This window comes from Ciona robusta, chromosome 2 (assembly GCF_009617815.1).
Source record: "Ciona robusta chromosome 2, ASM961781v2".
In the NCBI taxonomy this organism is placed as follows: domain Eukaryota; kingdom Metazoa; phylum Chordata; class Ascidiacea; order Phlebobranchia; family Cionidae; genus Ciona; species Ciona robusta.
This window is the reverse complement of record NC_143236.1, coordinates 1,387,951-1,401,367: the sequence shown is the minus strand read 5'-3', so window position 1 is coordinate 1,401,367 and position 13,417 is coordinate 1,387,951. Positions and strand designations below refer to the sequence as shown.

The following is a 13,417-nucleotide window of genomic DNA, read 5'->3' as shown; positions in this document are numbered from 1 at the left end:
GCGTAATTAAAGTTTGTTCAAATTCATAAAAACAAAAGTTTTTCAGCGACGACAAGGTTAACTATGGTGTAAGACTGTGAGTTTACAGTAAACACAGGTTGCAGGAGTTGTACAGAGCGTATTTACACATATTCTTTTCCAATAAATCAATCCTCATACACCGTAAATTCATAATGAGATAATATATACATTTATAAATTCCTACTATCAAAAAATAAAAATAATCCCCCCAAAAATCCAACAAAGTAATGTACATGGTATTTTGTAAGCTGGCACGAAGTGTAAAATACAGAACACCCATTCAGATCATTCATTCACGATTTAACGAAACAGCGGTTTTACTGTCTGGGAATTCGGGAGTACAGGCTATAAGCCTACGTGTATAATTGAGATAAGAAAGTTCACACAACGATTGACGCCTGTAACAAAGGATTACCATTTAAATGGGACGCATTGAAAGCAATACCATTCTACCATATTATAATTTATCGTATTTGAAACATTAATCATGCAAATGCCAAACCTGAACCAAAGTATAGGCTATTTCACACATTTAGGCATTTCGAGAATAAAGTGGACCCCATCTCAGTAAATAACTTAAAAAAATCTTCATATAAAAAAATCTTCATATTCTAATGATCGTATTCTTAAAACCAAGCTCTGTCAAGGCTGCTTGCATAGTCTTGGTGCCTGTCTTGAAGTATCCAGCTACTATAACCTTCATTCTGATTCAGTATCTTAATCGCTTAAAAAATGTATCTCTACATAGATTTTTATTACTTAGTTAACTTGTAGCATGTACATAATGTTTTAAAAGTTTTACCATCAGCGTTTAGAAAAGAACTGACCTACCTATTTCTGCTTAAATCGTACAAGCATTTACTACACTCGGTTAATCATACGCAAGTTTTACACTAAAAAATACACTAAATTTTTGTGAGTTTTATTTATATTTTCGCATGCATTTGAAAAATAAAGTGTCTAATTTTGCAGTTTTATAATGTAATGCGTAACAAAACTATTTGCTAAATTTAGTAATAAATCCAGGTTGACATTGTGCTTTTATTTTTAAAATAAACTGCCTAATGTTGTAAACATGTCTCCCCAATTCACTGTACAAGCAAGGCTTATTCCTTTATACAAGCCAATTGCTGCAAGAACCCCAGAAACAGCCACTACCACCATAGCTTCTCGCTGTATTTTTAAAACAATATTATTTGTCTGAAGCATCTCTTTTATGATTGCGCCTTTTTTATTTTTGTGGTGAAATGGGGTGTCTGGAACTGGGACCCCTAAAAACTTACACAGTGGTTCCCAACCATCTTTAAAATTAAACACCAATAGTTGATCTTTTGGAGCGTTCTGCATACAAAAGCAAGTTTAAACACTTAAAAGGTAGACTGCTATACTGCTAGCAATATAGCTTAGCTTATAAAGGTACTTAAAAGTGAATTAAAAATCGATTAGGCAAGATTAGATCACCTGTAATACATGTGTATTATGTCGCCTATAAGCCATTTTGAACAACGTTTCGTTCAACACGTTTGTTAAAGGAGTCATGTCTTGTCCAATGATGGCACTTACTACAAACAAAGATACAGTAATAAACAATTAGAGTAAAATTACAGATTTACTACAATGCTATTGTTAGAACATTAATTGATAAATTTTGTAACTTTAAAATGCATATCAACTTTTAATAACGAAAAATGTATAACATGAGATCAAAGATCTAATGCGTGAACACGTTTAAAACTAATTAGCATAGTATTGATTAATCTTTTTACTACAAAATTCAATCACTTAAATGGTAATAGCTGATTCAGTCGTGAATCGTTGTGTGGATTTCTTATCTCACCAACACGTGCCCTCCCAAATTTCCAGACAGTGTTTCTGCTATGTTAAAGAACATGAGAAAGGTAATCGTTAATTAATCGCTACGCATGAGCTTTCAAATCTGAAAATTTAGTCTAAAAATTATAAATATATATTATGATTTGATTTTTAATCAAGAGAATAAAGAATAAACCCCAGATTTAGGAATTGAGATAAGTGCGGAAAAAATTCGCGCAAAAAACAACGATCTATATGACCACTAACGTGTTCAATAACTTTGACTAAAGTTTATATTTTTTGCCACAAGTTGGGTACTACTATCCTTTTTTTCGCACAAGCCCCTTAGTTATAAATTATCTGTTAACGACAAGTTACTTATTCGGCTTCCGTGTTGTCCCATTCTCCTTCCAGTTGGTGAAATTGTAAACAATATTTTTAAAAGCAATGATGTATTTTGTTCATGTTGTTTCAGAAGACTCTGCCACCATTGTTCTTCGTTGTCTCGCATTGTTAAAATGATCTAGAATATAAAGCATGCTAATAGTTGTTCTGTATTATAATGATAAGAAGATTGCTTGATCTTGGCTTGACAAAATCGTGGATTAATACTAATATAAATATTAAAAAAAAACTTCTTTCTTTTTGAACTTTGTCCGTCTATAGCTTTGAAGCAGTGCAAATAAATGACCGCATTAAGTCAACACTTAACGGTTACCAGCTCATGAGTGAGCCGATTCTTGTAGTATGTTTGCTATAACACTTGGTTTCATGAACACTTTACTTTCATGAACAATTTGAGTGTTGCAATCATAGATTACTCATACAACGAACCTTAGCATCGGGAAAGGCTTTTAAGATCTCGTCCCAGAATGCACATCCAGGTAGATCAGTTACCGCATCAACATTCTCGTACATTTTACGAAACAATTCAGTCGAGCCTCCAACCGTACATATTTGCTTCCATTCCTTTTCCAAAAACTCAAAATTCTCTGTATAATCGTATACATTGTAACCAAGCTCTTTCAATGCGGCTTGCATTGTCTTGGTGCCTGTCTTCGAGAACCCAGCTACTATAACCTTCATGTTAAAATCTTCAACAATTTAAAACTTATTGCATATAACGACGCCGCCTTTGTCCGTAGGCGTATACTAGACTGCTGGTAAACAAATAAAACGCTTTATTAGCGGTTTTCAAATATTAAACAACAAGAGATTACAGATCTAATGCGTGAGCACGTTTTAAACTATAATTAGCATAGTATTAATCAATCCTTTTGCTTCAACGGTCGACTGTGATCGATCAAAATACAAACCCCAAGCAACCAATAAAGCGGGTTTCAGTCGCCATTGGTGACTGTGGAGCAGTAGGTAGAATGCATCATACATGTATTATAACTCATACAGACTTATGATATATGAGGATTGAGTGATTGCCGATTGGTAAAGCATTTGTGTAAATACGCTTTGTGCAACCCATATAGGCTACCCTGCGTTGACTTGTAAACCTACACTAGTTAACCTTGTCGTCGCCTAAAAAAGTTTGTTTTTGTGATTTGGACAAACCGTAATCACGCAGTAATTAGGTAATGTTAGAAGTTAATATTATTCATGTGATGTTTAATTAAAAATAATGTTTCAATTACGATAATTGTTAATAGGGTATAAGAGTAGTGCTTTTAATTAGTCACCACTTAAATGGAAATAGTGTGATTCAGGCGTGAATCATTGTGAAGATTCCTTATCTTACCAACACGTGCACTCCCAAATTTCTAGACCGTATATAAACACGGTCTCGACAAATCTAATAACTGAGTCAACCGGCCAAACGGTTATGGATCCCGGCCGACATGTCCGCCGACAAAGCATTTACACACAAATGTAAAATCGTCTGGTAACCTGATCTATTTGGCGGAAAGTTGGAAAATAAATTTAAGAGTTTTACCGTAAATATGCCACAAAAACAGAGAAAAATACTTAGGAAAGTATACAACTTCGTTTAGCACGCATTGGCTTTTAGAAATTTTACGCAGATGCCGAATTTATCAAGGGCTAATGTTATATTAGCCTCTATACTCCATACAGATTGGTTTTATTTCAATATTTTTCTGCAAAGTATTTGTGTATTAAACACGCCCGTGTAATATTGAACCGTTTTAATAATTTTTTGTTGCTGTTGGTCTTAACAATTTTAATCTAAAATTTAAAAATATATATTATGATTTGTTTTCAATTAAGAAATTGAAAAATTTAATGCTAGAATTAATAATGAAAAACTAAAACAAGTGTGGAAAACGTCGCGCATAGAAACAACAAAAAAGAATCTATATGACCACTACCGTGCTCAAAAGCGAGCATTCGTTATCGGTTAATGTTAAACCATAGCGCCATCTATACCATGCCGTTATGGAGGGTGCCTTGTGTTAAAGCAACCTAGTAAACGCCAATATTTTCATAAGAGTTACTAAAATTCATATTTATTTGTGAAACGGTGTTACAGTATTATAATATATTGCGTAATAAAATTATTTGCTAAATTTAGTAATAAATCCAGGTTGGCATTTTGCTTTATTTTTTAAATAAACTGCTTAATGTTGTAAACGTGTCTGCCCAATTCACTGTACGAGCAAGGCTTATTCCTTTATACAAGCCAATTGCTGCAAGAACCCCAGAAACAGCTGCTACCACCATAGCTTCTCGCTGCATTTTAATAGCAACCTTATTGGTAGCAAGGATCTCTTTAGTGATTGCTCCCTTTTTGTTTTTGTGGTGAAATGGGGTGTTTGGAACTGGGACTCCTAAAAACTTACACAGTGGTTCCCAACCATCTTTAAAATTGAACACCAATAGTTGATCTTTTGGAGCGTTCTATGCAGATAAAACACAAAAATTAGTAGACTGTCGTAATGGACATAGGTCTATTTGTTTTGCGGGGAATTTATGCAGTTTTTGGTGTAGCAGAATTATGACAAGGATGTGAAAATGACTTTATTTACATTAGCCAAACCTTATTTTTATAAAGAATATATTAAACTGTACCAGTTGTTATTCATAGTAAAATAGCCTATTCGCAGAAAAGTAACATGGAATTAGCAAAATATTGTAGGTTAAAAAATCAGTAGGCTTGTATGTCGGGTTTATCGTTTGGGCTTAAATGTTCACTCATCCTTTTATAAAATTATGTCACCTGCAATACATGTGCATTGTGTCTCCTATATGTCATTTTGAACAAAGTCTCGTTTATTTTTGTTGATGTCAAAGCCATAGTATCTCCAACCACAGATTGTACTAAACAAAGATGTTTGCTTATGTCTCAAGTAAGTAACACATAAATACCGAAGACGTAACGTGAAAAAATAGTTATTATTTTTATACCTAGGGCTTTTTAATATACAAATTTTTATAACATAACAACTTGAGTTATCCGTCCGTAGAAATAGGTGGGACACATACTGTGGCGTTCTTACATGTCTAATCTACTTACACAATAGTTTTTATTTTTCAAATTTAGTTTATAATCTTATCGTTTAGTCTTATAACTTATATTCACTGTGGAGTAAGATAGTACACCTTTGGCACATTATAATACCTTTGGCCAAATGTCCTGATGGTATTTTAAACACTATAAACAAGCCTATGTGGGAGTCGTTAAGATATACGGTTTATAATTCTTTGAATGTTCCTCGTTTACTACCAAATGGAACGAGAAATAGGCATAAAAATTTGCCCCATGTCTCCCACCCTGCTGCACAGTATAAACTTATATTTTAAACTCTTTTTTTTTCTACAAAAGTAAGAACTCAGTATTGCATATCGATAACAAACTAATTACATATCCGTATCCCATGTTGCCCAAATCTTCGCCCCGTTGGAGAAATATTTACTATCATTTGCATGATTAATGACCCATTTTCTTCATGTTGTTTCTGCATGCTTTTCCACCATTGTTCTTCATCGCGCATTGTTAAAACAATCTAGAAATAATACAAACAATTTAAAAAACAGCAAATAATATAGTAGGGTGGGGGAAGATGGGACACTTTTAGCTCGTAATATCCAAATATCCTGATCGTGTTTTGAACAATTACCAACGGTCTACGGGAGTCGTAAGAATATTGTTTAATAATTCTTTGAGTATTCTTTGTTTACTATCAAATTGGAAGAGAAAATAGATTTAAAAGTGTCCCATCTTTCCCCACTCTACTATATAGATATTTAATCAAAATGCTTTCAGATAGACAGTTTTTATTTCTGCAGATTGGTCAAATGACTGCTTGTCCAACTTTTACATTCACGAGCAATTCAATAAACCTTTGTCTTCTTACAATGCGCCCATTTAAAAGCAAATACAACTATGCTTAAACCAACATTTACAGCCGATATGGTTTCAGCATCATTTATATAGTGACGAAAATTTCAACGTTTTACGCGTTCTATGCTTCAACGTCAAGCGTTTCTGATGTTAAAAAATTGCTTGAGCCGTTGCTTAACAGATCTATCGGTTACCAGCTCATGGGTGAGCCTATTATTGTAATATGTTTTATATAATATTTGTGATTTACTTTCTTAAAAATCTTGAGTGTTGCAATCACAGAATACTCATACAACGAACCTTAGCATCGGGAAAGGCTTTTAAGATCTCATCCCAGAATGCACATCCAGGTAGATCAGTCACCGCATCAACATTCTCGTACATTTTACGAAACAATTCAGTCGAGCCTCCAACCGTACATATCTGCTTCCATTCTTTTTCCAAAAACTCGAAATTCTCCATATAGTCGTATACATTGTAACCAAGCTCTGTCAATGCGGCTTGCATTGTCTTCGTGCCTGTTTTCGAGAACCCAGCCACTATAACCTTCATGTTGAATCGTTTAACAGTTTCCTAACTTGCTGGTAATACCACTGGCGTTCAGAACTGGTAGATTTCCTATTAAAGAAGGCTTGGCTAAACATTGATCGTGGATTTTCGACGACTCCCTGTTTGTAGAGCAAGCAATGTTGTTACATTGAAACCACGAGATAGAGATCAGGTCACATCGGGAGTTGCATTTGTATTTAATTAAATTAAACCTTTATACGTTACCGATCGTTGCTGTGATGTATATACGTTACCGATCGTTGCTGTGATGTAATACCATCATTGAAAATTCTTAAGTAATGTAAGTTTTACTAATTTATAGTAAGAGACACGAAAATGATATATTGAATAGGTCTTGAATAAAATGTTCACATACAAAAGTTACCTGTAGCCTACGTGACGTTAGTTATTCTGCTCAGCAAACAAGGATTATACATTTAGGTGTATATTAACTTGGCAAGGTCACAGCTTTATTTGTGATCCAAGCAAGCGTGGTTTATCTATATATAGTAGGGTGGGGTAGATGGGACACCTTTTCATTATATTTCTTGTTGCATTTGGTAGCACGAACCGTATTCTAATGACTCCCATAGATCGTTGTTAAATGTTAAAAACACGATCAGGATACTTAAGAATTATATGCTAATGTCCCATCTTACCCCACTTTACTATACCACTTTGAAACACACGAGTTATAACACAAACATTTTCTATAGGAACGTATTTTACAATACCTCGGATTTAATTACCGCTTAAATTCAAAGACAAAGAGTCGTGGTTAGTCGGGTCCGCTCTTAACTATCCTGACAACATTTTTACAATCGTTAAAAAATAACCTATTTTATTAGGGCATACGTTACTGGATTGATTCAAACTCGCAAACTACGAAATTTTAACAATTTTAAAAACATTCAGCTTTTAAAATGAGCATATTATTACTTTTATTCCCTGGGAAAATGTTTTATTCGTTCAACAAATAATTTTAATACTAAAAACAATAAACACATTTAATTGCAACACACTTTTTCGGCCGGTGAGAATATTTTCAAATAAAACCACAACATTTGTTTTGTCTATCATGTATTGAGTATAACTACCCATGAAGGAGGTGTCCCATCTTACCTCGAATCCAATTTTATCCTACACTACTATATATCGATATAGAGTGCAAACGAATCTACCTCCTTCGAAATATTTAAATACGACGTAAAAAATCGCAAGCAACATAACTTTATAATGAGAAAATTTGGGCTGAGGTTCAGACACTTTATTAAGTAGATTTACGAATTAAATAAAATTAAAGTCAACAGAATATTCACGCATCTGTGCGTGGACGCAGAACTAAAACCCACCAACACTCATGCTTTAAATAACGAATGCTGTAATTTGCTTTTTTGTGGATTTAAACCCGTCATGTGCTTTTCCGGTTTGGCAAGCGAAAAGCGACGTACCATATTCCAACATATGAACCAAGTAAAGGTACAAACGCGAGATACGGTTCATGCCGTGAAGCAGTTTGGTTTGCGTAGTCAAAGGCGCCAAACACGAAAACCATATTTGCAGCAATTAAAACCAAAATGTGCCTGCAAAACAAAACAATTTGATTATAATTATACAGGTATGTAATAAAAAATCGAGTAGAAATGTCTTTCTGATTAACATCGCACATTTGGCTGTATTTCTGTATATTCACAGTTTTAATATTAGTGTTAAAGTCAATAGATATCACTTCTATAGACTTTAGCAGCCTAGGGCCTATAGGCTATAAGCTTGGTAAAGAAGCAGATTACTAGAACATAAACAAGAAATAAAGCTCTAATGAATAAGCACGTATCGTTATAAAACGATGAATAAAAAAGACGTAAAATTCATATTCTAAAACTCAGGTGTCATGATACATTTGAGCCGTTAAATTTAGGAAAATGTTTCAATCGTAAAAGGTAATAAAGAAGCTTTTAATACTCGGAAGTAGTTAGTTGCAATTGTGTTAAGGGATCTACCAGGCTACCACCGCATCCAACTAAAATTACAATTAGGTAATAATTTTATAACTATATATTACCAAACAGCGTGAAGATAAGGGAAACGGATTGAAAGCATAAACGGACAAAAGACTCTGTCAAGTACCCAGCATATGACTGCAAGTGCTAAGAACACAAGTCCGTTTCTTCCCAAAGCTTGAAACTTTTCCATATTAAGATTCCTAATAAAATTATACATTTCCATTTAGTTAGTACAATATCTTGTTTTATGTTGAAGCTACTGATTCAAATTTAAACCTTGCTTTTTTCATAGTGACTCCCCGGACAACAGGAACAACGAACAGAAACAACCACACGTGGTTAAACTTTGGTTCGACAAACGAGAGTGTTGTCGCCACGATAGCAGCTGCCAACATTAGTGACTGGTACAATGTTCTATAACGTATGATTAAATATGTAAACTTTTCCATATTAATAATATACCATTATCCTTGAACTTATATTTGGCAATAGGAGACACCGTACCTGCTTTTGTTAAATGAAGAAGGAAGAAAAACGACCGACGGTTCAGCATACATCGCAAGCACAGCAAACCCCAACCATATTATTCCAATCTCGTCCAAAAATTGCCCGAAAAGGCTCAAGGTTGCGTGAAAATATATACTTCCAACACCTTCAAAAGGTAACAGATATAAATGTCTTATCTATATCGTGCAAACTTGTACAATTTACCTGTCACCGCCAGCAGCCACCAAACCACATTCGCGTACCTGCAGTGTGGTACCAAACGCGTGTAATCGCCATTCAAACTGATCACAATCAATGACAAAACTATCATCGGTATGCCTGAAATCTGTTAAAGAAATTATAATATAGTGACAAACGCTCAACACCTGTTTTCTATGTGCAACTGTGAGGTTTTGCGAAAGAAAACAAACAAAAATACTTAAATTACTTACCGAGTTCCAAAACTCAATTGTGAAAGTTGAAACTTCATAATCTGGTTCACACCAGTTTACATCTGAGGAATGATACGCGAAAATATTTGAAGATAAATACATTGTAGCCTTTCTGTTCGTCTTGATACCTAGCAAGTTCCTTTGTTGTGCCACACACTACGAGTCATTCACGCAAAACTGTAGCAATCCTAATTATTTGAATCGAGCTAATTGCTCCAATTCTGTAGCGAAGACAGATTGCAATTAAAGCTAATCCATTATTAAATGTACAAGACATGCAAAATGAATTGAACGTCGGCGAAGGGATTTGAAAAACTTTCCCGAATTAACATCTTTAACTGAATAGTCTGAATGTTGAATCCGTAATGTTACTTTACAAACATGATTTGCACACACGTACCTTTAGCAGATTTAGTATTTTTAAATTGAATAACACGTACGCTGCCTTAATTCATTCCAGAGAGCCCAGAATTCAAGAAAAACGCAAACGCAAATTTCTGGCTTTTGTGTAGAGCTAAATACTTCAATGTGTAACTGCATGCTCGCTAAAACCAAGTAACAAAAATTACCACGCAGATACACTGTATAGCTCTTATAACCTTTCGTATATTGGCATATTGGCACACGTCGTAAATACACCTGTAGAACTTTTGTAAGTTCCGGGTAGCTGCTGGGAAACCGTTTGGCAGTGTGTTTCCCGAATAAAGTTACTTCTAATAAGGCTTACTTCATTTGTGTGCAAATAAAACATTAATTGTAATATATGACAGGTCTCGCCACTAACACTTTACCGTTGATTTTGTGAGTATCACATTAAAACTTTTTTTGTATTTGAAATATTTGTCTTTATTTGTAAGTGGTCCGAAAATGTTAAATGCGTTTTAGAATGCCCAATTATATACGCATGTCACCTGCTTTTCGGGGCACTAGCGCAAAGATTTATTTTATATTCACTGTAATTGAAACGATATCACATTAGGACTTTTTTCTTTATTTGTAATTGGCCCAAAAATGTTAAATGCTTTTTCGATTTGGCATGTGAAACGCTACATGCCACATTCCAATAGAGGAACCAGGAACAAAAGGTAAAAACGCTAGATAAGGCTCATGCTCTGAGGCAGTTCGCATTGCGTAACCGAAGGAAGTAAACACGAAAAACTTGTTTGATGCAATAGTAATCAAAATGTGCCTGTAAAACAAAAACATTATTATGTAAATACATATAGCCTAATGAATAAAAATGTATATAAAAAAGGTTACAATATAATGTTACCTTGTGTTAGTATTAAATAATGCTAAAGTTACACAACTAATACTGTTCGCTTTCTAATTTGCCTGATGGAAAGGTTTTTTATATTTGTTTGTTAATTCTAAACCTAACAGAAGTAATCGGAGACTTAGAAAATTACTGCAAGTGTCAGAATGAACCAAACTCACCAAACAGCGTGAAGATAAGGGAAACGGATTGAAAGCATAAACGGACAAAAGACTCTGTCAATTACCCAGCATATGACTGCAAGTGCGAAGAACACGAGGCTAGTTCTTCCCAAAGCTTGGAAGGTTTCATTATCGTTGATAACATCTCTGTTTAATTTAGATCTGATTTTAACCAAAATGCTAGAATTGTTGTAGCCTATAATGTTCATCGTCCCCCAAATTAAAAAGTTGGTATATACCTTGCTTCGTTCATTTTATACCACCGTAAACTGAAAGAAAGAGTAAAAAGAAACAACCACATGTGATTCAACTGTGGTTCGACAAATGAAAGCAATGTGACCAAAACAGCAGCTGCCAGCATTAGTAAGTGGTACAATGGTCTGAAAATCATATCAATAAATCCTATTAGCTACTTAAAGGTTGTGAAAGGAGATTTATAATGCGGATATATTTACATGTAACAAACCTGTTCGTGTTAAAGAACGAAGGAAGAAAAACGACCGACGGTTCAGCATACATCGCAGCCGTAGCAAATCCTAGCCATATTATTCCAATCTCGTCCAAAAACTGCCCGAAAAGGCTCAAGGTTGCGTGAAAATATATAGTTCCTATACCTTAGAAACAACTTTTTATTTAGGATTCGTGTTTTCTACAACTGAGCACAATTTACCTGTCACCACCAGCAGCCACCAAACCACATTCGCGTACCTGCAGTGTGGTACCAAACGCGTGTAATCGTCATTTAAACTGATCATAATCAATGACGAAACTATCATCGGTATGCCTGAAATCTGTTAAAGAAATTATAATGTTAAACATAAAATGAACTGAAATCGCATTGGGATCCGACGCGGTTACAAAATATAATACATTTGAATCCATTTAATTATGTGTTTAGAATACGACATACGTCAGTTTAAAGGCCTGTACAGCAGGTGGTTCTTCAACATTTTTAATTAGAATATTTAAAATTTAACTATTAGCTGTTTATCTAACTATTATATTTTAATTTTGACCAATTGTATAAAACAAGTTGTTTGATGTGTTTTTAAGTAAATGGTATAGCTTAATATCGTTTGCACTAATCGGTGTGTGGATTCACTACAAAAGAGCTGTACCCTAATGAAAGGCCACGTGTATTACGAACTTATCAAACGTTAATGTACGTTAAACTAGGATAAATAGATAAAGTATCACTCACCGAGTTCCAAAACTCAATTGTGAAAGATGAAACTTCATAATCTGGTTCACACCAGTTTACATCTGACGAATGATAAGCGAAAATATTTGAAGGCAAGCGCATTTCTTAAATATTCGCTTTTCCAATATACACAGACCAGATTAATTTAGACAACAAATGATTCAAGACTGTTTACGGCAAACTGCAACGATTCGTAAATTGAACACAAACGTAGTTGTTAATATGACCGATAACGGAAATATTAAACAAGACATCAGGATATTGCTAGAACTAAGGAACTTAATTAAGGTGCTAAATTACTATACACCAAAATTAACAAAAAATTCTGTCGTTCGCATTTCAAGTTAATTCCATTGTAACAGCAGGTCCATTAAAACATAATCACAGATTCGAAACAATATTTTAAAAGGTTACAAGTGGGATTGTTTTTTCGACAGTTTTAGTATGATTCAGCGAACCAGGTCAATATATAGTAGGGTGGGAGAAGACGGGACACCTTTAGCACATAATATCTAAATATCCTAATCGATTTTTTAACAATTAACAACGGTCTTTTGGAGTCGTAAGGATACGGTTTAATAATTCTTTGAATTTCCTTGTTTACTACAAAATGGGACGAGAAAATGGAATAAACAGATGTCCCATCTTCCCCCACTCTACTATATGTATATTAATGTATATACACCCAGCACAGAACACAATTTTAGGGCATTTTCTCTGCATGCAGAAAGATAATTATGAACTGCCCTGACAAGATATATACTGTATAGTTAGTCTTCCAATATACATTCATTAATTTGTTTGTAAAATTTCAAGGAAATATATTGAAACACACAAAAAGTTAATAAGCGATTCTGAAACAGCCGGGGCAAGAAGGAACGGTTCAAAATTCTTGTTAGTTTTCAATAAAAACACATTTTTTTATTGAGAATACACGTAAATAGCACGAAACAAAAATGTACGCTTTTAAAATCAAGTTAAATAATTATTGTCTTTGTACACATATGGTATTGCTACTTTGTATTTTGCCTGATCAAGCTCCTACATTATCCTGTTAATACTTAAGGGTATTATGTTTGAATTGCTCTTAAGGTTTAAATTATTGAGTGAGGTATAAAAAATGATCAATATTGTCCCACAACTG

General features: G+C 34.2%; 4 protein-coding genes across 6 annotated transcripts; all 4 read right to left on the bottom strand.

The window, feature by feature from the left end:
- Positions 1 to 1,042: 1,042 nt before the first annotated feature.
- LOC149739601 (uncharacterized) lies at positions 1,043 to 3,015 on the bottom strand. The gene is made up of 4 exons (XM_089871486.1): positions 2,668 to 3,015; positions 2,212 to 2,356; positions 1,483 to 1,583; positions 1,043 to 1,362 (listed from the first exon to the last, which is right to left on the bottom strand). The coding sequence occupies exons 1-4, from the start codon at positions 2,917 to 2,919 to the stop codon at positions 1,069 to 1,071; spliced, it is 792 nt and encodes a 263-aa protein (XP_089727612.1). The 5' UTR covers positions 2,920 to 3,015; the 3' UTR covers positions 1,043 to 1,068.
- Positions 3,016 to 4,282: 1,267 nt separating this feature from the next.
- On the bottom strand, positions 4,283 to 7,620 carry LOC149739600 (uncharacterized). The gene is made up of 4 exons (XM_089871485.1): positions 6,446 to 7,620; positions 5,666 to 5,807; positions 5,021 to 5,121; positions 4,283 to 4,701 (listed from the first exon to the last, which is right to left on the bottom strand). Exons 1-4 carry the CDS (start codon positions 6,695 to 6,697, stop codon positions 4,402 to 4,404), a joined length of 795 nt encoding a protein of 264 aa, XP_089727611.1. The 5' UTR covers positions 6,698 to 7,620; the 3' UTR covers positions 4,283 to 4,401.
- A 319-nt stretch (positions 7,621 to 7,939) lies between these two features.
- LOC149739599 (alkaline ceramidase 2-like) lies at positions 7,940 to 9,843 on the bottom strand. The gene is made up of 6 exons (XM_089871482.1): positions 9,636 to 9,843; positions 9,409 to 9,529; positions 9,202 to 9,349; positions 8,974 to 9,111; positions 8,757 to 8,897; positions 7,940 to 8,277 (listed from the first exon to the last, which is right to left on the bottom strand). Exons 1-6 carry the CDS (start codon positions 9,735 to 9,737, stop codon positions 8,106 to 8,108), a joined length of 822 nt encoding a protein of 273 aa, XP_089727608.1. The 5' UTR covers positions 9,738 to 9,843; the 3' UTR covers positions 7,940 to 8,105.
- A 762-nt stretch (positions 9,844 to 10,605) lies between these two features.
- On the bottom strand, positions 10,606 to 13,386 carry LOC149739598 (alkaline ceramidase 2-like). 3 transcript variants are annotated; one of them, XM_089871478.1, is made up of 6 exons: positions 12,274 to 13,386; positions 11,743 to 11,863; positions 11,539 to 11,686; positions 11,312 to 11,452; positions 11,073 to 11,234; positions 10,606 to 10,824 (listed from the first exon to the last, which is right to left on the bottom strand). In XM_089871478.1, the coding sequence occupies exons 1-6, from the start codon at positions 12,373 to 12,375 to the stop codon at positions 10,650 to 10,652; spliced, it is 849 nt and encodes a 282-aa protein (XP_089727604.1). In that variant the 5' UTR covers positions 12,376 to 13,386; the 3' UTR covers positions 10,606 to 10,649. The 3 variants fall into 3 exon arrangements, with proteins under 3 accessions (XP_089727604.1, XP_089727605.1, XP_089727607.1); XM_089871479.1 differs by having other exon boundaries at positions 11,073 to 11,219; XM_089871481.1 differs by lacking the exon at positions 11,312 to 11,452 and having other exon boundaries at positions 11,073 to 11,219.
- Between the last annotated feature and the right edge of the window lie 31 nt (positions 13,387 to 13,417).